Source organism: Rissa tridactyla, chromosome 1 (assembly GCF_028500815.1).
Source record: "Rissa tridactyla isolate bRisTri1 chromosome 1, bRisTri1.patW.cur.20221130, whole genome shotgun sequence".
Classification (NCBI taxonomy): domain Eukaryota; kingdom Metazoa; phylum Chordata; class Aves; order Charadriiformes; family Laridae; genus Rissa; species Rissa tridactyla.
This window is the reverse complement of record NC_071466.1, coordinates 175,823,487-175,847,613: the sequence shown is the minus strand read 5'-3', so window position 1 is coordinate 175,847,613 and position 24,127 is coordinate 175,823,487. Positions and strand designations below refer to the sequence as shown.

At 38.8% G+C, this 24,127-nt stretch overlaps 1 protein-coding gene across 2 annotated transcripts in view; it reads right to left on the bottom strand.

Annotated features, from left to right (window-relative positions):
• Window positions 1–3,823: 3,823 nt before the first annotated feature.
• Window positions 3,824–24,127, bottom strand: part of PPP1R12A (protein phosphatase 1 regulatory subunit 12A) — a 122,884-nt gene continuing 102,580 nt past the window's right edge. For both annotated transcript variants that reach the window (XM_054188559.1, XM_054188561.1), the window contains 6 exons: window positions 19,689–19,710; window positions 18,378–18,519; window positions 17,838–17,942; window positions 16,886–16,933; window positions 12,152–12,202; window positions 3,824–5,979 (listed from right to left, as the gene is read on the bottom strand). In XM_054188559.1, the coding sequence (XP_054044534.1) occupies window positions 5,893–5,979; window positions 12,152–12,202; window positions 16,886–16,933; window positions 17,838–17,942; window positions 18,378–18,519; window positions 19,689–19,710 (455 nt within the window). In that variant the 3' untranslated portion in view covers window positions 3,824–5,892. The remainder of the gene's footprint in view (window positions 5,980–12,151; window positions 12,203–16,885; window positions 16,934–17,837; window positions 17,943–18,377; window positions 18,520–19,688; window positions 19,711–24,127) is intronic.

Genomic DNA, 24,127 nt, shown 5'->3' with positions numbered 1-24,127 from the left:
ATTTTATACAGCTGATATAATGAAGTCACGGCCTTTTCTTTGGAAGGCTTGGGGTGCGGGTCCGGGTAACCACTCGCAGAGAGCAGCAGCTCTATTTTAGCTGTAACGTAGCAACTCCCTCACATCAGGCCTGTCCTTTTCTGAGGTAGAGACATATCATTAAAACCGGGGTCTATAATGTAGACACAAACAAGGGTAACAAGACTATTTTATGTTTCCTTTTGGTGGGAGATCATAGAATAGAATCATAGAATGGTTCAGGTTGGAAGGGATCTTGAAGATCATCTAGTTCCAGCCCCCCCACTAGACCAGGCTGCTCAAAGCCTCATCCAGCCTGGCCTTGAACACTTCCAGGGATGGGGCATCCACAGCTTCCCTGGGCAACCTGTTCCCTGACATGAGAGGGCAAGGGGGGGGTCACAGCAGCCAGCTGTGCTGGGGCCCCACCAGAGGTGATGACAGAACAGCAAGACCTGGAGCAGCTTCTCCCCACGCTGGTTTGCTAAAAGAGGAATTCAGCCCAGTGAGTCTCTGCTCAAAGGACTCCATAATGGAACAGGTGAAGCGCAGAAAGATGGTACCAAGGGAATAAATAGCTTCTTCTCACCCACCTCCCTCCATGATTTTTTTTTTTCTCCAGCAAATAAAATGAAGGGAAAAGACCACACTGTAAGATGAATTGTGCTATTTTGGCTAACCACTTCTGCTAAGCTTTAATAGGTTTGCAAAACAGACATGCGGAACCCAAGCAAGCAGGGTGAAATAATTAGAGTTGGAATGTGGGGCTTTTGTCCCTGCTGTAATTATCCCTGGGCCAGATCAGAAACATTAGACATCCAACAGGTGATGTTTTTAGAGGAAAAAACCAAACAGTTCCTCCTTTCTCTAAAGGCTACATATTTTTCCTATCTAATCAGGAATACAAAATGGGGAGGTGCTGACACAAGCAGGAATAGCCGATGACTTCATCAGTGTGGCAGCAGCTCTCCCTTTACAGCGTGAGCAATTCACTGTGGCTTTGGGAGGTTTTGTGTGGTTTTTTAATTCCTTCTCCTATGCAGGAACCTGCAGTCACCTTTAGGACCGCTCTAGTCTGTCTTAATCTGTGCTGAGGCAGAGCACAATAACACTTGCTGTTACTCGCTCACGAACCCCAACTGCTGCTCTTGCAATCAAAACGAATATAAAGCAAATGAGTGTAATCATCGGCATTTCTTACCCTTGTTATTAGTGGCTTTGACTTAAGAACTGGAGGAAGCTGAATCACTGTAGCGAAATGTTAACGTTGTGTACATAACCATGAACGGTGAGAACTTCTTCTGAAAAACTGAAGCAAATCGTTTCTTCTGTTGCGGGGCAGGCAGAGTGGCTGTTCCTACATGGGGAAAACCTGTCCTTTCCCAGGGCTGACCGGCAGAGCCTCAACAGAACTCTCCTAGGATTTAAACCAGGTGGGAAAGCAACCCTCTGCAACGCAGTTAACATTGTTCCTCCACCCTCTTTGCAAATTCTGTAATGTTTGTATAGCTGTCGAGTTTTTCTTTTTTTAAACTGTATATTATGTAGAGGCTTTTTCTCACATTTTGCTGTCACAGTCCTCTGGATTGTAATTGGAAGTTAAATTTCATCTATAAAAGGTATCAACCTCTCAGTTGCACAGTGAAGGTGTCAGAATTATCTGCTGCCCACACTGCGTCGTGTCAGGTTAGAGAAGCTGAAGCTGCCACTCAAAGGGGAAAAGCGACTTTGGTGTAACTAGAAATGTGGCCGCCTACACCTTCCATACGGGACAGGCTTGAGGCCGCAGCTGCCGAGAGGCCTCCATGGCAGGCCTGGTGCTCTCTGGGGTGGCCCAGCTGGAGCTCCTGGGAGCCATGGCTGCACAGCATCGCGTGGCAGATTTGGCCACCTCCATTTATGCTTCTGCCACAAGACCACAAGCAACCCAAAGGAGACAAATAGGCGTGCGTTCCTTTCTGGAGGACCCGGTGTGCTACACGGGTGGCAAAGTCTTGAGATGTCCATAAAGGAACTGTAACGTGCCAGCTGTGGAGAGTCACGCCTTTTCCAGGATCATCCAGATCGAGTCAGTGTAATGATTATTTTCATAATCACAGCTTCATTTAACAAGAAATTAATACCTCCTCTGAGCAGTAGTACAAGCCAGAAGGAAGGCATAATTCATACTATTGCTAACTTTGGACAATTTTTCTCTGTTCAGGCATTTGGATGCGATGGGGGCCCGATCTCTGACTTCTGGCCAGTTTTGGTCTGATGTGTTTGTTCTGATGCGTCCCCTACCTTTCAGGTGAATCGTTCATGTTCTGACATGGTGTTGCCTTTCCACGTCCGGCGTGGTGTCATGGTGGCATCCTTGCTCCTCGCCACCAGCTTTTCTTTGTGTAGATTCCCTGTCTACCGCCATATGGATGTTTTTGGCATTATGTGGTGCCCTCACTCTTGCCTATAAACCTCCTCAGGTTAAGGCAGCTGGCAGGGGTAGGAGCCATCTCCCGTGGAGCCCATTTCTGTACGATAAAGGGGAAGGAAATAATTAAAATTTCTCCCTTGATGCACATCTCAAGCAGGTATCTTCAGCTGCCCCTGAGCATGCTTTTCTCTTCTATAAGATAACATGTAAATAGTCACTTTTTCTAAGAAGAAATGAGGGAACGCTTGTTCTGTGAGGACACATTTGCTCTTAGAAGACCATCAAATGGCCACTGACCAGGAATATTGAGCAGGTGAGATTAATACCCATTGGTTTAATGTTCATCTGAGTGCAAGCCGAAGTTCAGCATGGAAGGCATTTCTACAGGAGAGAAACACCAAGACTCATGTTTTGTACTCGGTGCTGAGCGAAAACAAATGCACCAACCTGCAGAGTATGAATTGTAACTGCTCTTTTTGGAAGCCGGCAAGGAAATAGCGGATGTGTGAAAATGGTAGGTCAGAGGAACTGGGGAGGTCCAGAAGGAATTGTTTATGATGAGGGAGATGAGGTGGGGAAAAAAAATGAAGTTCCAGCTCCAGTCTTTTCTCCACCGCTACCGTGTGGAGCCATTAAGTCAGCCAGTCCTTCCACAGCCACGCTGCCCCCTCCCTCCCTGCCCTCTGCTGCCCGGCTGCTGTCCCACCTGCCATCGCTCCTCCGCCCCGGCTTCTGGCTTCCCTCCCGGCTGGCGCTGGACAAGCCCTTTCCCTCTCATCTCTCCAGCACCAACTACTTCCATGCCTCTGTGTGTATTTGATGTTAATTCTGGGACATAAAGATCCTTTTCTACACCGGGACAAGTCCCCTGAAAATCTCAGTTGCTCTTTTGAATGACCGTTTAAGCCATGAGTTGCTTAAGGAAGCCTGCCAGAGCCAGCAGCCAGCAATAATGTGTCCTCCACTACCCATTTTGTCTCTGTGGGAGCCGGATTTTCTGGGGATGCGTTTGATCTGCAAGACGATCAGTACAATACGATGGTGACACAAGTTCAGCAATTGCTTTGTGAGATTCAGTTAATATCACGTAAAAAATGGTTCTCAGATTCTGCACACAGACAGGTTTATGTAAAATATATAAACATTTGTCCAAGTTGTTACAGATTGCATAAATATGGCATTTTTACTGTTGCATTTACAGATGTGCATGTACAATGATGTGCAAATAATCACAATTTGATTACAATCTTTGAAAGGTACTTGAACTTTGCATCCAAGTAACGCAATGAATGAAAAATGCCCACCAAAGAATTTAAATAGCAAACTTATAACATGGTTTAAAGTCATAACAAATTTCAATGTCTTCTCAGTAAAACTTTCACACATTTAAAATAGTTTGTATTCATTTTATTTGTATATGTCAAAATACAATTTTTTTTTTCCAAAATAGTGGGTTTTGCAACTAGTTTCATGCAGATACAAGGTCTGCTCAGTACTACCAATAAAATCAATATAGCACAGTAGCCATTCATTTTTTTTAGATATAAAGAATAAATAACCTAAATATAAAACACTAAAATATTAGAAACACGTATTTAATCATTCACAGGCACCCAAACTTTACCAAATATAATCCAGAATATGCCTAACTGTCTTGTAACAGAACTCAGTACGTTGCAGCCATTCAGTTCTTTATGTTAGCGTAAGACAATGGAAGTCCCTATGGTTCAGACCCACCTCTCATACAGAGCAATTACAATAAGATATCTCCAACTATCCGTGTACCTTTAAAATCAAGAATCCTGAGCTTGGTAGTAAGAGCATAACCTTACATCTTCAAAAAACCAATCAACAGAGAGAGGACATCATGTCTTCCTTACCAAAACATATCCCACCCCGGTAAAACTAACCCCCCCCCCCCCCAAGTAGGCAGTAGAACACAATGACCTTTTTAAATGAAGGGGTACAAATTCACATTTAATATAGTATACAATATAATCAATAATACAATAGCTACTACAAGCTTTACAATGTACAATTTGTTTTAATGGCTGATCTGTTCAGTGGTTTTAGGCAATAAACTATGTGCCAATAGGATGTCGTATTTTGAATGGTTTAGTGAAAATATAAAAGCTGTTTCTAACAAAAGCGATTTTCACCGAAGTACTTTTGTTGTTTTTAAAGGCCACTGAAATGTATAAAATGGTCTGACGCGGTGGTGGTATCAAACTGGATGCCTTCTCGCATGGCAACAACAGTGCATATAAACATTAATGTGAGTGTAACGGGTTATGTTTTTCAAATGATTTAGTACGTTACTTTGGCTAGCACAACAGTTTTGGACAGCACTCAGATAAATACAGGTATGTGAAATGTAGTGAAGCAGTTATAGTTATGCGATTTTTTATTACGGTGAACACTATCAAATGAAAAAAAAAATGGGAGGAAAAGATAATAAAGTATTTTATATAGTTTAGACTTTTTGTAAAGATAGGGCTCCATACAATGTACAATGTCTAAATTCTTTATACCATAAAAATTAATGAATTTTGTTAAACACACTATTCTGGAGTAGCCTAATTTGCATTAACAGACATTTGCAATAGGGAAATATATTCAAGCATGCCACGTGGTGGTCTGAAAAATCAAACCAGTACACATTTATATATACAGCATCACTCAGTACCTGCTCAAATGAATGTGACGATTACAGGATCTAACATCTTTCACTACAAACTTCTTTTTTTTTTTTATTTTTTAAAGTGACCAATAAAGGCAGAAAACAGGACTCTTAAAATATTTCTAGTTTCAACTGACTTTTAAAGCATTTTGTATAGGAAATAAATGCATATTGCACAAACAGTGAAAGCAAATGTTCCACCAAACATCTCTGTTCCAGGTGGTCGGACAATACAACTCTAGGTAGCTACACAAATATGTAATTTAAAAGGGTGTGTGGTCTCTGCAAATGGTAAAGCTGTGAAAACACTGTACAAGAAAAATCTGGTACATGAATAATTAGAAGGGAAAAAAAAAATCCAAACTTAAGATTTAAAGAAAAACTGAGTATAGAAAAAAAACTGGGAATTGTGGCACAACAAAAACATTATTGAGTAACTGTCTTCTGTGAGAGCTGAAAGCTTTTGTTGATGTAAAAGTGTTTATGTACAACTAAGGCTTACTGGTTAAATATCTGAGGCGTATCTGGCCTTGAACACTTTCCTTATTATGCTGTAGCTGTAAACAAGATTTCTCAGTCATTTTATCTTCTCAGCAGCTGCATTTTAACAGAAACAATGATCTTGATACAAAAAAACACACAGGTAAGAGGGCGTTTGGCAGGATATCTGAAAATGACAGTCTCCAAAGGATCTTCCCACACTTCCAGTGACTGCCACAGTATGGTCCACTGGAGTTACTAGTGATGTGCAATACCGTTATTTGCTGCTGTAGTAAACCCTTTATTTGGAAAGTTTGCTTATAACTCTGATCAAGGCCCCATTTTCATCTTTTAGCCTCTGGTTGTCTGCCTTCAGGTCTGGTAGCATCTATGAAAAACAAAACACGACGGTTATTTGCTGTTACGTCCCAAGCAAAAGCAGCAAGACTAGACAAGCACTGGGGATAAAAATCTTTATTCAGCTTAAGCATCTTGGCAGTTCTCCCCCTTCATACCAGCCGTTCAGAGAAACCTCACCTTTTAGCCCGATACGGTTCAGAGGTACAGATTAGGAGTTCTCGTTTGCTTGGACTAGATGCACTAAAACTCGGTGGTGCAGATGACAAGCCTCTAACAGAAGCATTTATAACAGCATGAGGAAAGTAATTAAATGCTTCAAATTTCAGTGCAAAACAAAGAAATGTTAATTGCCGGCAATTTAAAGAGGTTTGTCTACACTGCACTTGCAGAGCTTCAAAAAAAACATGCTGTGGCTAAGCAGATCTACCACCGTGCTCCTGGATGACTTCATCCTGATCAGAGACAGTGTGATTCAGCTCGTTAGCTCATAGCATTAATCTTCCCGCCGCTTCCAAACTCGTGTTGGAGCACACATCCTATAATTTGAGATCATCGCCCTGAATAGCACAGTTCACACAAGATCAGATCATTGAAAGAGATCACCGAAACGCCAGGCTGCACACTCAGGCAGACACGTTAGGAGATGGCAAGTTAAGGTTGCCACAGGAGATGGGTGACACGCAAGCACAAAAGCTGGAAGGCAGAAGCCAAGTGAGGTGAGGTTTGGACAGGATCAGACAGGAAAGGAGGAGACGTCAGTGCACAGGGGTTTGTGCTGGGAGAATAGAACTTGTCAGAGAAACCAGAAGTAATCTCAGCAGTTCTCCATATCTATTTTCACACACTGATAACAAACCGCCCGTAATACTCATGGCTAAATTACGCGTATGGTTTCGAGCAGCAGGTTTACACAGGAGGTAACAGCCTACTCCCGCAGAGCAGTTATTCAGTAACCTCAGGTGCAAAGTGCACACAAGAGGCCTAAGTCCAGCTGGTCACCTATGTAACTGCTGCTACATCATTTTTCATGATGTAATTTCTCTGCCACTAGTTTTGTTTTCATTGTACTCAAACAAAATTATGCATTCATACATTCAGAAAATTATAATGGAAGAGAAAGAACTGAGAAGTTTAAAAATGCAGGGTTAATTAACTGCGCATTATACTAGAGGCTTCATTTAGCCATTGCCTCCAGAGGAGTTCTGTCCACACTCAGTTCACCCAACAGCAGCCCCTCTCACAGCTTAAAACGCGATGGTGCACCGAAGGTAACTGAGGTTATAGGATCTCTAGTTCGTTTACCTGCCCATGTCAGAGTATGTGAAACGAAGATGACAGGAGACTGTGAGAGGAAAAAAGGTGGTCTCCACAGTTAGAGTAAGTAACAATCATTCTGCTAACCTGGATTCCAGCTCTGGTCCATGGTGGAACTTAGGGCAAGCCACCTAACCCGAGCTCTTCACAGAGTCAGAGGGAAGCTTCCATTACAGATAGTCAAGTGAGAGCTGCGCTCTCAACAGAGAGTGCTGTAAAATGCTGATTATTTTCAAAAACCATGTCAAGGTGTTTGAAATTGGGCAACACACGTAATCATTTGGCAATTTTCAAGTATTATCTGTGTTAAGTTTTCTAAGCCGTGAAAAACAACTACTGTTGTCTGCGATACACGTGCTAGGGGTCATAGCCAGATAACAGGCGTGTGTACCATGCGTCTGTGCACGCACCTGTAATATCAGGATAAGCCTGGGGTTGTTCTATGACATGTTCCTGCAAACAACGAAACGGCCATTTGTTCAGGCAAAAGCAACTAACATCTTTCCTTCCTCGTTTTTGTTCTGTTACAGACTTCATACCAAAGATCCCGGGTGAAACCACAACAGCCTTCTCCTAGCTGTGCACAAGGAAGCAAGGAAGTCTGGTTTTGTTCTTGTTAATTGGGCATCTCAAGAGGTATTGCCGTGTATGCCTTCCAATGAAAGCTCTAAGTGACCTTCACAGTCCTCTTTCAACTCATTGACTAGGGACCTGCAGCCAATAATGCTTAATTACAAACAGGCAGACCCACCGACTGGTATATTTTCTGGTGAACTATTTTAAGAAAAAAGCCGCTGTTCAAATTAAGAGCTTTAATATAATCCAGTACCATTACATGTCTGCAAATCTCTGTCAATAGATTGTAAATCCTGATTAAACTAACAGGTAGAACGTATATTAAGAAAGTATTTTCTCTTTTTTGTAAGTGTGCTAAAGAGTAAGGGAAGACTGGTAGGAGACAAAAGCAGTTATGAGTAACAGGAGATTAATCAGGAAGGATAAGCTCAAGTAATCTAAAATACTTATGCTTCCCATCTATACTAATCCCCACATGCTTTAAACCTAGCCAAAGACATTTATACAATTTTCTTGGAGCAGTGCATTCCTATGGTACTCCAACTTCTCATGAGGTGACACCACACACCTTTCACGTGTGGAGGCAGGAAGAAAAAGCTTTGCAGTAAATCTAGTAAAATTACAGTTACATATGGCACTTGACACTTTCAATTCCAATTTGCTTCTCACTGAAATAGCAAAGTATCTTCCTGTGATGAGATTCTTGAATAAGATTACAGATGCATTATTTTGCCTGTCTGTATTACACGACTAGCTAGTAACTTTGCAGTGCTGTAGTTAAGCAAATAATTATTCAATAATCACTTGATATATGGGGAGCCAACTCAAATCTGTACAGTGATAATAATGTCCGTGTTTGCTGGAGGATTTAACAGCTTTGTAAGTTAAGATTACAAAAAGCTCAAGAACTGTTAAGGTACCTGTTCAGGCTAATCAGGCACACTGCTATGGTTAAGCTACCGTCATAACGTCAAGCCTGCCTGCTGTGCTTCCATTGCTTTCCTCTGGCTAGCCTAGCTCCTCCAGCTCCAGTGATCTTCTGTTGAAAACTCCCCCTACAAAAAGCAATACTGAATAGTTTTCTGTGGGTTAACACCCTGAACTGGCTTACCATGGTTAAAGGAATGCCAGTGCTAGCAAAAAAAGACGGTACGGACGCGTGGCTGCGGACAGCAGTCATTAGATTCGCTCAGCTGTGTTGAAACCCCCCCATTGTCAGCAGAAGCTGCCGTAGGACGGGCTGCCCGAAAGGGACGGCTCTTCCTTCGCACGCAGCAGCATCCTCCTGGGATTCAACAACCCTGGGGTGAGATGGATATCGAGTAATGTCACAAATAAAGGGATTTGTTTTCAGCCAGGTCAGTGAGCTGACTTGACTCGCTCAGCAAGGGTTAACACAAGAGAAGAGCTGAGGAATGTGGGGCCTGGACCAGGAACAACCTTTCTATCCACATCCTATTGTTAGACCAACTCCAGGAAGACACGAAGCCAAAGGATAAACCTTCTCTTTATTTCATGCCTCTTAGTGGGGGAAAACCTGACATTGGACTTTGTGAGCAGAATGAAAAAATGTACGCTTATTGCCTTGCTTCTAAGCGGGAAGGGGGGTAGGCTAAGGGAAGCAATTTAGCAAAAGTCACTCTGCAGAAGGAAATATTTTTTTTCCACCTAAAGATCTTAAAAGCCCACTGCAACCTCCGCCCCATACAGTTGTTATATAACAGGAGGAAGATTTAGTGTGGAATGAAACCACATTTTGTTCCTCCTAGAAGTTTTGAACCTTCACTGGGTTTCACAGCTCTGCAGTAACACTAAGGACAATGAACCGGCATTTTTTTCCAAGACGAAACTCAAACCAGTTCATACCTTTAACAGAAGGGGACTGAACCAGATGACCTAATAAGTATGAACCAATCTGACACACTAGGCAGGTTTTTTTGTGTCTGTGTTTGTACAGTCCTTACACGATAGGATTCCAGTCCACGACTGGAATGCCTGCATATATAGCAATATAAATCAACAGCCTTAACTCGGTGCTGAAACTGGCTATTTTAAGCTGTCTAGATAAAAATAAGTATTGGCCAGAACCACAGGGGAAGTTAATATGTGAAAATATTAATCGACTCGAAATTCCAATACATTTCTGAAAGAAAAGACTTCGGTCCCCTCTAAACACTAAACCACAGAAATGTAAGAAATAAAAGTTGCTAATGCAACTGGTCAGGAATGCACAGTACTGAAACCACTTCTCAAACATTCTTTAGTTGAGCCTAGATTTGTATCAATTCTATGCACTTCAATTATACTGCAGTAAGAAAGCTCAACTCTTAATTTCTTTCTTTTTTTTTTTTTTTTGAAAACTAGAGGCAAATCTATCTATTTGAGCATTTACTCAAACATCAAAACAAGGGAGTGACTTCAGCGTATCCTAGTGGGAACTCGAATCCTTTCTCGTTTGTTGCCACGGTTTTAACATGTCAAAGGTCTCCTGGATCACTGCCAATTTATCTTCAAGTTAGGGAGGACAAGCTTCAGTGCTAGTACGGACGATTTCACACCATACCAACACATCTGCCACACCTGTAGTCGGTACAGCGGACACCATGCTTTAGCCACACTTCCATAACCGAGCAGCAGTAAGTCAGTTTCTGGCACACAAGCGTTAATAGTAAAATTCTACCCAAGCACAAACCAAATGTCAACACCTGCCTGGCTACACAAAGGAGAAGGAAGAAATTACAAGTCCACAGAGCGCAGTTGCCTACAGGACCCTGACAGCTTGGCAACCACTCGGGTCAAGGCCCTATTCTCAGTCACCAGTCGCTCATTTATGTGTCTCAAAGATTGAATCTGCTTTATTTGTTGCAGGTTCTGCAGGAATCAAAGAAACAGGAGTGAAAACAAGAAAAAAATCCATGTATATTATGTTTAGAAGACCTGGAGATGAGCAGAATTGAAAGAAAACTTAGAAGAGAGAGTCCTGTTTAAAGTAGATAAGTCGTTGTGAAAGGAAAGTATCAAACAAGTGGCACATTCTTGAAAAGCAATCTAAGAACCAGCAGTGATTAGTCACAGCTTTGCAAAACAGTTCAGGATACATTAACAATGAGAGCTATTCCTGGAATTCTTTACTTAACATCCTAATTGCACAAACTGAATCTCCTATTCAAAAGTCAGTACATAATGACACATTTAACATATACTTGTACACGGCCGTGCAACGAATGATAGGAAGAGTATTTAATCTTTAATTCAAAACTTTCACGTATTGCTTATTGAAAATAAGCTTTTGGAAAAAAGGCAATATATTTGCATTCTCTTATTTTTCTCGGAAGCCCAACCTTCCCTAACAGTAATTTACAGGTTGATGATAGAAGCTCACATCCTGTCTTCCACTCTTAGACCCAGTTATTTTCCTAAATCAGTTTGCTTTCTACATATTTCACTTCTAAAGACCCCTCAAGGAACCACAGACAGTGTGTCTTCCCTTACAGCAAACTATCTTGGCCTGAATCCAAGGGAGCTGGAGGCATCGTGGTTGCCTTCTGCCTACATCTGCCTGTCAGCTTCGATTACTTCAACAAAACTTCGTGCATGTATTTTAATGAAAAGTATTTGAAAGTTAATACCGTTTCCAAGCACCAGAGGGAGCTCAAAAATGAGCTTGAAAGGAAATTTTTTCTTAATCAATGACAACTATCAAATATCAAAACAGTGCTACTTCCTTAAAATTTTGGAAATTTTCTATTTCATCATGTTCCAATAGTTCTCTAGACATACTTTAGTTCTATCAGTTTGGTTGGCCCTTTCCAACATTACATCCAAGGACATAATACGACACAAACCTGCCAAAGTTCTCACCCTTCTTAATCATATCAGAGGATTTAACATCGATAAACCAGGAAATAAGAAAAGTAGTACCATAACTGGTTAAAAAAAAAAGGCCAGAAATGTATTAAAAAAAGTATTTTCCTTCTAGGATTCAGTTTATACATAGTTGAAAAAAAGCGGAAATTGGTGCCTGCCTGTGGTAAACGGTACTTATTTGTCAATGTCTGAAATCTATCCACTGCTTTTGATTAACTAAAACCTGACTATTATTCACTCTACACAAACGAAAGTTTTGATACTGGTAACATGCTGTCTAATACATAGCTACAAGCTACATGACATGAGGGATTTTGAAAAGCAGCTATAACTTAGTTATTTTCTAATGAAATTAGAGAGACCAGTAAAACTGCCAGACTACATGTTGCCCTGACAGTCATGCACTTTGTTATTAATAGTTTAATGTGTAGTAGTTTACTTACTTTCAGTTCCTCTTCCATTTCAGATATCCTTCTTTCTAGAGCTCTTCTTTCCTAAATCAGAAGACGTGTGTTAACACTGAACGATACTGTTTTAAAAAAATTACTGCTTGCAAATACTGTGGTAACAGTGAAATACTTCAAGTTTCAAAGATCATACAACCAAAAGCATAGTGTGGACAGAAAACTTGTGATGGCAGTGATATATAGAAATTTTGTCAATATGGAATTCTAATATCTGAGGAGGAAGAGATATAGAAATTTACATCAAGTCCTACAAAATACAGCCCTTCCTTTACACAAATTTAGACAGGTCGTAAATACCATTTGTTCAGATTTATTTTTCACGAGCTAAGCTTCCATAATAGCTTAATATACAAGAAATGCAGAAAATCATCAGAAGCAAACAAGAATATTAAAAAAGAAACAAGCACAAAAGTGTAAGCTTTCATAGACAAGCAAAGGTAGCTGAAATATGTGTCAGCTCAGTGGGATCTGTCCTCACTATAAACTGCAACGTAGCGTAGATACCCCCAGATTTACATCAAAGGAGTTCAGCTGACTACCAAAGAAATACAGCTACGTAAGACCACCTGCTTCTTGAGCAAATGCTTCTTGAATATTTTCTGCGTTTCTAGTATAGTTTTCTTTTCTTTTTTTTTCTTTTTCCTTTTTACCTGAGAAGCAGGAGAAATTATCCTTTGTAGAGAACTTCAGGTTGTTGAGACTACACTGACTACCCAAGCTAGCTTACTGAAAGTTAGCTTAGGGTTTTCTAGACTATGCTGCAGTCTGCAGTGCAGACACACGACCGTATGTCTAAATGACGTTATTTTGCTTAAACCTAATTTTCGACACATCTGACAGATGAATAGCTAATGCAAGAGACTTCAGGGGTTTATAGCTTGATTGCTTGCTTTCCTGCGTCAGACAATGCAGTGTATCTCATTTAAAAGCAGCTGCGGGTATCAGAACTCTACATTCAGATTTTTCCAAAGTGTGAAAGGCAAAAGCAACAGATTATTGCGAAGTGGACATATGCATCTGCATACAACGGTGTTACGCAAACAGCAAGCAGCATTGACTGAGGTGTGTAAAACTTTGGTTAGATCATACCGCCCAGTAGATACTGACTCTTGCCGGTCACCTTTCAGATATAAATCATTTGAATTTAGTTTAATCATAGTGCAGTTATACCCCAACATTTTCCCATTTTAGCAAATAACTTTAAAGGTTTATCAAAATAATAGATTACTGCAGTTGTTAGTACTTAATGTACTTAATTCCTTTGAGTTACGACTTTTCCCATAACGATACTGACTGACAGTAATGGGTATAGTAAGTAGCAGCGCGTTGACTGCACTAAGCAAGTGACTAACAAAAAACCCACCCCATCTTACATTACTTAGAACTGTACCAGTTACCTACTGGCTTTGCAGAATAACATATATTATCAGTGCCCTTACGTTAATCAATATTTGACAATTCCTGTGATTACCAAGAGACGAATGATCAAATAAATCTAAAAATCTCAGATGCTTAAAAATCATTAGCCTTTTGATGCATTTGCTTAACTAGCATGTTGAGCTTGTCCAAGAACAACTATTAGCAATAAAAGCCAACTAAATAAAATCCTTATTTCGTTAACTTTGTATACTTCACATTACATAAAAGAAACATTTAAATGGACTGGCCTAGATAAAAGATTTATTGTAAAAACGTCTTGTTCTGATTAGATGAAGCTATGCTTCTCTTTTTCCTGAACTGCTTGCTCTTTTTCAGGAGCTGGCTTGAGGAATGCCAACAAAATAACACGCTGCAGTTTTACTGGGAAGGTTTGCCAGTATTATCTGATTAGTCCCTGGACTCAAAGAAAGGGTTTGCAATTCATGCAGTCTAAAATTTTATGATACACTTCAACAAATCTATAAGGTACGCCAACGAACATTTGTAACCCTCAAAATGAAAAAAAATACACGCTAGTCTCTCAGCTTATAAAATACAAAAGCTCATTTGTATTTATCAGAGCAACTAGCAACCACAGTCTTGGTGCAGTGAAATTGAGGTACGAGAATATACACAGGTTAATAATTGACCCCAAGGTTATAAAAATATTAAAAAGTAAAACCAGATGTATATGCCTACATATATTTGTATATCCAGTAATACCAAAAAAATGTAACTGTCCACAACCCAAATTCCCAGACAATGAATTCTAAATTTGGGGGAAACTGGTTAAAGTTAACTACAACTCTGAATTCCGATCCAGACCGAAACCTGGCAGTTTGAGTTTTATTATCACGTCATATCAAATTCTGCGAAGGACTTTTAGCGTACTTTTCAGAGTGACAGGTCGTTAATGAAACCCTTATTTTTGCCTGTGTATTGCTAGGACCTTGCATCTGTGATCTGATCTGCATCTCCATCGCCATGGAAATAGCCCCTTTCTGGTAAGCAGTTCTCAAATGAACAATCTGGACAATGCATCACCACATCACATCACGGAAACCCACTTCTGAAGGCTGAGTTCAAATAAAATTCAAAGCCAGTATTTTCTAAATTTTATTCCTGTGCCATTCTAGGTTTAATAAACGTTCCCATCTTCTTTACTGAAAAGGCATGTTTCAGCTTGAAAATGTCATAGTTCAATGATGCCTTCAGTTTTTTCTCTACCAGCCTTTTATTTCTTCCAATTTATTCTCACCACTTTACTTTTCCCCTCCCCTTTTCTCTATGTAATTTATATAAACACCTTACGTTTTATATTTTATTTTAGTTAAGTCATATACTTGGAAAAGTATACTTACAAAAGCTCTACAATTTGTTTCTACTTTTTACATTTATATTGTCACACTACATATTAAAAAGGTGTCCCTAAAATTATTCTTAAAGATCGCCAATCTGAACTGAATTTGGTAAGCTTATTTCTGGAGATCAGCTATTGATGACTAGCAGCTGAGAACGCTGCTTCAGTCACTTTCAAAGTGCAAGTAACTCCAGATTTTAACAACAACAAGGAAAGTCCAATCACAAATAAATTCCTGTTTTAAATTCTTGTCTGAAAATAAGTTTAAAATTATAAAATACAAGGAACACCTCCTAAATCTTGTGTAAATTATGTTTCAGCTATACAGCATTATCACTAATTTTATTTTTTTTACCTGCTAGCTTTAGTACTAATACATTTAGGAAAAGTAACATTTCTGAAAGGCATTTTGCAGTTGGACTAGATGATCATTGTAGATCTCTTCCAACTGAAACAGTCTATGCTATGCTACGCTATGCTATTCTATTTGCTGTTGGGCTACATGTCTTTACAGAAAAAAACTGCAAGAATTTCTACTACAGCCAATTGTCTTAACGCAATGGCCTATTCTGGGAAAAAGCAAAGCTGTAATTTAAAATTGAAATAATGTCTAGCTATGCAGCACTGAATGCTCTGCAATATGGAACCTATATAGTAATGGACACAGATAAAGCTATGAAATAATTAAATGTCCACTTGTGTGGCCATGATAGCAAGCAAGAAACCAATTAAAGCTGCTGATGAAACTCTTCTACTGATGAAATCACTGTCTACAGCAAGATGCCAAAAAATCAAGGAGAAATAGGTGCTAAAAGGCCACTGCAATTATCTGGAGAGATTATTAAGATAAAGATAATGGAAGTTCAGGAAGTGCCTGAGTGCATTTCTACATCTCCATGTGCTCCTATAAAATCTACCAAGTGTTTGCTTATACACCAGACAGGTTTGTAGAACTAAAAATTGTTTTCTAAACCTCAAATACTGGAAAGTAAACATAAAAAGCAAGTGAAGGTGAAGTTCACCAGGGATAAATAAACCTATACCGTATCACTTATTACTTTCAAAGTGCATTTAGTTTTCTTCCTGTTTAAGTGTCTAATGTGTCACTCCAGGATCAGGGCAGGAGAAAAGAACACTTGAACAAGGTCGCCAAGAAAGCCAGGACCACAACAAAACAAACATAGTTTGCTTTACGTTGTTGTGGAACTAAACTTTTATAGGGATGGATTTTAAACTAGCATGAAACTACAGCCTAGAAGTACCATGTGTCACAACTTGCAAAATAATTCCTGTATCCTGTCTCACATACAGATTTATTACATGACTCCTTTCTGACCCTGATGCCCCTTTTCCCACACTTCTTGCTTATTCTTCCTCCCCCCCCGCCCCGGTATCATATTCCCTCTGGACAAAGTTACAGTACAAGGAAAGAGACAGATTATGACTAATTTTATATCGTTAGCAGGTTTAAGGTTGGATGTCTATGAGGTAGAACCAGCTACTTCATTACCAACAATAATTGGTGAAACAACATGCATGCTTCTGAAAGCTCAGAGGAAATTAAAGTCTCTGAATGTTGGAAATGCATTAGAAGATGAGACGCTCTGAATCTGCTTAACCCTCTGGAGTGCCAACATTGTTTTGGATGAGATGGAACAAGCGGCAGATCCCTGGAGGGCAGTGGGGCTTAAAACCTGGTCATCACCAACCAAGAGGCAACCTGAAGGCAATTCTTAAAAGTAATTCCATCCATCTCACAGTATCTCACATTCATTGCCACTTTGAAACCTAAAGTCCTCAAATCTTCTAAAAGATGCAAGTTATAAGAAAGGCTTCTGTTCCCATTAAAATATGTCCAAGTCAGGGGTTGCAAAACAAACTGAAAAAAAGCCTGAATTGGAGTACTTAAGAGCTCTTTGGCAGAAACTCACCCTTTTCTCCATTTCCAAGAGTGATCTGTCAGCAAATCTTTCCTGTCTCTGAAACACAAAATTAATAAAGGCATTGGTACTTGTTCTTAAACAACACAAAACTGAGGGAAAACAATTCAATTGGACATTTTAGTATTCTGTCTGAAGTATGTCTTCAAAGGCATTTTAAAGTGTGTTCAGGGAAGTAACACTGAAATAAAGAATAAAGAAGAATGAACTGGATTTATCATGCACTTCCTCCGTGACCATCCCTAAGTAGTTTAATCACTACATAGCCTTTGGCAAATAGGAGTAATATAGTATTTCTATCTACAAGCATCACAAAACAAACATCTTTTTAATGTACTTCACGGATATTTACGGGGTACATATGGAAGACACTTAAATAGCTACACAGGTAAGTTGTGGCAAATGTGATCTGAGAACAGGAAACACTCTTTCTACAGCAATTTAGATGAATTTAACTTTTGTGTACACATTGGTATTACTGTAAGCAGCACTGTTATCTGACAGCAGTTCTCTGTAACTGGAGTGCACTATTTGCTCTTCAGTTCTAAGATAAAGCTATCTAACCAGGCAGGAAGAACTGGCAGGTTATGCCAATCTGCCAGCAGGTTTATGAATTAATCAATCAATCCCAACTGACACTTTGAATATAAGCTTAACGCTGTAGAAAGTGTTTACCCCTACCCTGCAAAGAAGTTCCAGATACACGCTGGCAAGAACCACCACTACTACAGGCAGGAGGCAGTCTCACACACTTTGCTCACAGCTGAAGACCAGAATCCTGCACTCTTTTCTTTTTAGAAACAGAGGGGTACTCTTCTTCACTCCCATCTTTGGATAAGAAACAAAGCTGATGCCTAGTAAAGAGCAGCCCATACCCTGGGGTGCTTCTAGTTTGCTATCTACCTTGTCAACTAAGTACATGCTTTTTTTGTTTTATACAAACCTGAGTGGTCTTCTCCAACTGTAGCTTAAGATCTGTAAGTTCCATGTTGGTATCATGTAACTGTGCTTTCAGTTTTTCATTTTCAGCTAGAATCTGTTCATAAAGCTAAGAGAAAATATTCATTTAAAAAAATACCGAATAATAATTCAGTGAGATAATTCAGCTGAAATATTTCAAAACCATGATTAAGCTGCATGTAAAGTGAACAAATACATTAATAGTCTAAGAAGCAAAAATCAGTTACAGATTTTAAAGACAGAATTAGCATGCACTTTAAGGAACTGTTACCAAATATTTCTAGAAACAAGCAACTTTGCATAGAGAGCATGTAACTTAACTTTACACATATTAAAAAAATACTTGCAAAAGCCAGAAGCTGTTTTGTAATTATTTTCCCCCACTGTAGCCGTTGTTCTGCTCGGCCATTCACCTGAGTTCCTTTAAGCCGCATTTGTGATCCAATGTGAGATTATTTCCAGACAACGTATGAAAAACAGTAATAAAGTTCTATTTTCACACCGAAACTATTGAATCAGATACCTTCTTAAAATCAGTGCTATCTTCTTTTTCTAGTCTACTGCAGTACGGTTTTCGATCTTCAAGGTAACTCTGTGACCCTGATCGCCCCTGCGCTGAATCGTAACGATCACCTGAAGACATGCTGAGGGATCCCGTATCGTATCTGTAAAAGAAAAGTTCGCATTTTTCTTTGCCTCTGCGTTCAGTGCTGTACCAAACGTTGCGAGTTTGCCGTTACCCAGCTCAAAACAGACAAATGCAATTATATATTTTAGTTAAGTCACTGTCTTCTACTTTGATGCAAATTTAAGTTTTACACTCCCTCAATACTTCAAGATTGTGTGTGAAAATGTTTTCGAATTGCTCAGCCTGCCAAGTAAGTGCCGGCCTTCTATGCAGAGAAATCTTTTAAATTAAATTAAAATATTTAATTCAAGCAAACATTTACATCTTAAGGGATTTTATATTAGCTTGGATACTTTAATTCTTCTTTATTTATAAAGAAAACCTATTTTTAAAAAACATTATTACTTTAATTGAAGGATTTTAAAAGAGTAATCTCTAAAATATCGGCCTAGGTGCATTCTCCAAGTTTTATTAGAGAAACCAAGGAGATTTCAAAATTATTTGTTGTGAATTCCAGTATTTCAACAGAAGCCGTTTATGAAACAAATCTTCAGCAAAGTCTTTATCCTATTAATCACTAAATTACAACCAGCACTAATAAAATTTAGAATAATTTCACAGTGCTCACTCTTCACTGATCATGTGCTGTAGTAGTTCTATTTAACAGATTTTCAGCACAGATGGAACACAATAAAATCCAATAATTATTTCTAAAGGTCTAAAACCAAATGAGAACTTTTTTAAAAAAACGATTGATATTTCTGCATTTCCTTTTTAACAAACCTTAAGGAAATCAGATTTTCAGAGCCTGTAGAACTTTTCTTGCGATTCCTTAGAAAATTTTCAGTAGGGTATTCTAAAAGAGGGGCAACAAGAACCTCTTGTCTTCTCTGTAAAAGCTGGCTTCATGCTGAAAAATTTGTTGGGAATGGTACTGTAGCCACTGTTCTAGCCTGCCTTCAGTGCACTACAAATAGAGAGTCCAATAAATTCACCAGATTGGAGTGTCCCACCCACATATGGAAAAAAATATTCAGTACTGTAGCTGTACAACTATATTTCATACAAATGTTAAATATCATTAACGCCTTTTAAAGCTCAACCCAGCTGACTGTTGGGGTTAAGCTGAATTTGTACATAAAGAACTTAGAATATGTGAACAAAAAGTGTAACAATTTCAAATGAATTTGTTTAAATTGCACATACCTTGACAGGCTATCGCTCTGAGGTGGGAAGAGATAAAAAGAGAGAAAAAGAATAGCTCAAATCAATAATTTAATTAAATAAAATATATAACAATCTGTGAACAAGTATAGCTAAACAGTTATGTTAAATGCATAGGCTATCCAACAGTATGTGTTATCTGAACATTGTCAAGCTTCAATTTTGTTATGTCTGGAACAGAAAAGAAATATGTGCTAGAATGTGCTTGCCAAACTATGATTTACAAGGACGTTAACATTACACTCTACAAGTCTGGACTGTCCCAAATATTGGAGTCATTTCAGCAATCGGTGCATTCTGCAATTTGCCTGCCTGCTATCATGGTCATCAGAAATGTGTTCCCTGAATTCCCAGTTCCTTCTTCCTCTTCTCTACCATTAGCAATAACGTTTTGAAAGGTCAACATAATAATGACTTCAGTTCAAAATAATAATATAAAAATACAAGATCATCGTTTCAACATAGCTTGATGGGAAACAAGCTACTATACCAACAACACAAGGAAATACTTATTAAACGTAATTTAAATGACATCATTTCATTTTTTATATTACTTTCATTCATTCCAGGTGAATCCACAGGCATGAAGTTCACTCACTCTACTTGACAAGCGAAATTTAATTAGAAGTGATGATTTAAGAGCAAGGGAGTGCCCCTCTAAGCATTACAGCGGCCATACAAAACTTCTTCCCCTCTGGGTGGTCAATACAGATTCATCGTTTATTCCAATTATAATAATTTGGAGTGAAGGCATTTCAATCAAGTAACTCTACTGATGTATCATCACCTGGACATCCTCCAATGTTATTCACCCAGCAGTGGCTGAAGGTCACTGAAGGAAAAAACCACCCCATAGGTGTTTTTTTGCGGGGTGGTATGTTTTTTTGGTTTCCTTTTTTACAAGGAAATCACATTTTTTCAACTTGTATAGAAGAAAATAGCCACATTCTCCACAACACACTCAATTTCCCCTCTGACACCTTGCAGTGCATATACTACATATAGGATATCAAAAGTACATGCTGTAGCCTAACCACTCCTAATAAAGCACCATTATTTTCTGTTAAGAGCACAAATAATGCCGAGAACTCAAGAGATTTTGTAGAAAATGTCACAGTTAGGTGGCACACACACCTATACATGGATAGTTTTTAAGCTATTGGCCACAAGAAGATTAACTTCCATCTAAGTATGAGTCTTATCTTGCATTATCGTATATTTAAGTAAGATCAGTGTGAGATTACAGAATTCCACCATGTAATCAACGACCTACAAAAATCCCTCTTCCACTGCTTCCTTCTCACCTCAACAAAACAGAGAAAGCTTTGTCCGTAAAGACTTTAGGTATTCTCTTTTTACCTTGAAGGAATGCGGTATACAGAAAAATGCTAAGCTGATCCTTTTAACCTTTACCTACAATGCAGGACAGCCACTACAAGAAGTAAACCATTCCCACATTATTTCTTAACAAATAGCAGCTTTCGAAAGGCTGTTTTTCTTTCCTTCTAGTGGACTCCCCATGGTGCCATGGGAATGTGAAACCCTCCCAGATCTCCGTTCCCCTGCTGCACTATAGCTTCCTGAACAGAAAGGCAAGTTATCAAGTAACACGTGCACCATCTTAGGAACAAAATTTTCCAGCTACATGAGGGGACAACAAATGAACAGGTGAGGTAAGAAAGCACTAATTACTAGAGAGGAAAACACAGACGCAGCCCATTCCCGTTCTCCTGGCTGAGGCTGGGAACCTGAGAAGTCGGACAAGGACTCCGTAGTCTTCTGAAAAAAGTGTATCGGCGGTTTCCATTCCCTGAAATTTGTGAAGCCCTGCTCCTGCTGCTCAAGCACCATCCAGCCTCCACACCTCACTGGAAGAGCAGCACATTTCTCAAGCACGTGCCTGTTCTTGTTCCCCTCACTTTTCACCAAACGCGTTTGGGGTATTTTTTTAGCACAGTCTCAGCTGTTTTCTCTCTTCATTTTCCCCTTCAATTTCTGCCAGTTCAGCTTAGTCATCATTTGTGACATTTGACAAAAAAAATTGTGAAAAGGTAGAAGCCTGCAAGCTTGAGGAGAAATGATGCCAACAGAGATATTCCTGTGCATCCAAATCACACGAGATGGACGTTCCTCGTACACTCACAGAACTGAGCAGCCACAGTTACTGGCTACACAAGCAGTAATGAAAAATTAAGAAATATGTAACCTTATCTACACAACCTGAAATAACACATCCTTCTAGCCCTATGCCATCAGTCTGTACAGACCATAAGGGTGCCCCAAAAGAAACTGGGTATTTGAAAATGTATACTAAGCTCCTAGACAGGCACATTACATTTTAGTGAGCTTTGGATAATTACTGCTAATGGAAATAAATTATCAATGTCAGGTGGAATTTTCTGTACTGTTATAAATCAGTGTTTCTGTAAAACTGCCACAGCAGTGAAACTGAGAAACAAAATTTGAGCACAGCACTTAATCAACACTAATAATGCCAGTTTCTCACGTTTATTCCCACAGAATTAGAAGACCTAATGACATTTATTATCCTAATATTGCTAGCTTTGATGTTTCAGAAGTCACATATCTGATCACTGGCAAAATAAAATTTCAGTCCATTTAATTATAACTAAACCATAGTTGTAGTACTTATTCAAATTCTTATTTCTTTTTTTTTTTTTAAATACATCAGACTGAAAACAGTCTTCACAGAAACACTTTTTTACTTAAAATCTCTCAGTTGTCAAAGTGATCTTCCAGCTTCCTTATTTTTGAACTGCTATCCTACAACTTAGTTCTAAGACTATCCTTCTTGCAGGAACACCAATCTCCTTTAAGTAACCTGACTTTTTTTTTTTTTTTTTTTTTGCGCAAATCGAAGAAATTCTCAGCTTTTTAAAAGCCTGGAAAAAAAAGCCTTAACAGAATTTAAAAAGCCTGAACAAAATTTCATTAGAACAATCTCCAACTGTCAAAGTGCTTAACAAAGTCTGGCTTCTCTTTAATAGCTCTCCTTTATGGACAAATGATCAGTTAAGAAGTCAAAAGACAGTTCTGAAGAACTGAAGAACAAGAAAGCACAAACTGAAATCTTAGAAAACAGCCGTTTCAAAGACCTCTGAGATGAACAAGATAATAATTTTTCTGGTTCCTTAAAGATTTCAGGCTGGAAATTATTTTGTCTAAGGCCCTTTAATTTTCTTCCTAGCATGCACTCATTTGCAAGGCTTGCTCTTGACCTCCTCTCTTTAGTTTAAATTCCTGAGTTACCGCCAAAGCCCTTGGAAGTTTATAGTTACCATCTTCTACCTCTGGCTTGTAGCTTCACCAAGCAAAAAGAACAACAGCAGCACCACATAAGGGAGAAACAGAGAATTTCAGTATTTCCAAAGTTTCTGTCTTCTGAATAGCACTACATCAAATAACCAGCACAACTGAAAAAACCATAAATATTTACTGAATGTTTTTCATTATAATTCTAGTTTATTCATATCTCTAGCTTTTCTCTTCCTAGAACTGAGAAGGCTCTATAAGCAAATAATGATGAGTACCTACAACAAAATGTGCAAGATTTGTGTTAAAGTGCAAGTAGATTTAGCAACTGCAAAAAGGAAAGTTCAATTTCTCTAGGCATTTAAAAAGTAAAAATCCCCACACTTCTTGCCATGGATTTGGGAACAAATCGCATATTAGAATGTTCATGATCTACTCCACTGTTATTTTTATTTTAAGATACCTCATAGTTAATAGAATTATAATGATTACGAGACTAGGACATTTTCTGCAATTTTGATACTATACTGGAAATTCCGTACTAAGTTTGGCATAATCTGAAAAGAAAACTTAAAAACACATGGAATACTTATTTTGATATTCAACTCACTTTCTGTTTTCATATTTTCTGCAGCTGATATGACAAAACAACTTAATAAAGCAAAATCAATGTATGTAGCTACGTGACAGTGAACTTGGTTCACACATTCAATTTATTTCAGAGCTCTCCATGAACTCTAATCTGATATTATATTGATTTATAATGAAACCAAACTACCAGAGTCTTTTGTAGGACATATACAGGCTAAGAGAATGTTTTGACTCCTACGTCAAGCCATGATTAGGCAGCCAATTCTACACTTCACCATCCCACCCCAACACACCCACCCTTTTAATCATAGATCATATTCATAATTTTGGGCCTGATTTACCACTATTTCTCTCTAGTTTTATATGAGTCTAATTCTATCAGAAGCACCACATGCACTATTAAAATGAAATTTTACAGAATAGAATATGGAATAATTACAGATCTGAAGATAACGATGTGTACTACCGGAAGGAAAGGAAACAGGCTAAGCATTTATGTTAACGGGACACAGAAATAAAAAATACAGCAAGCCAAAATGGCACATAGTGAGTCTCCT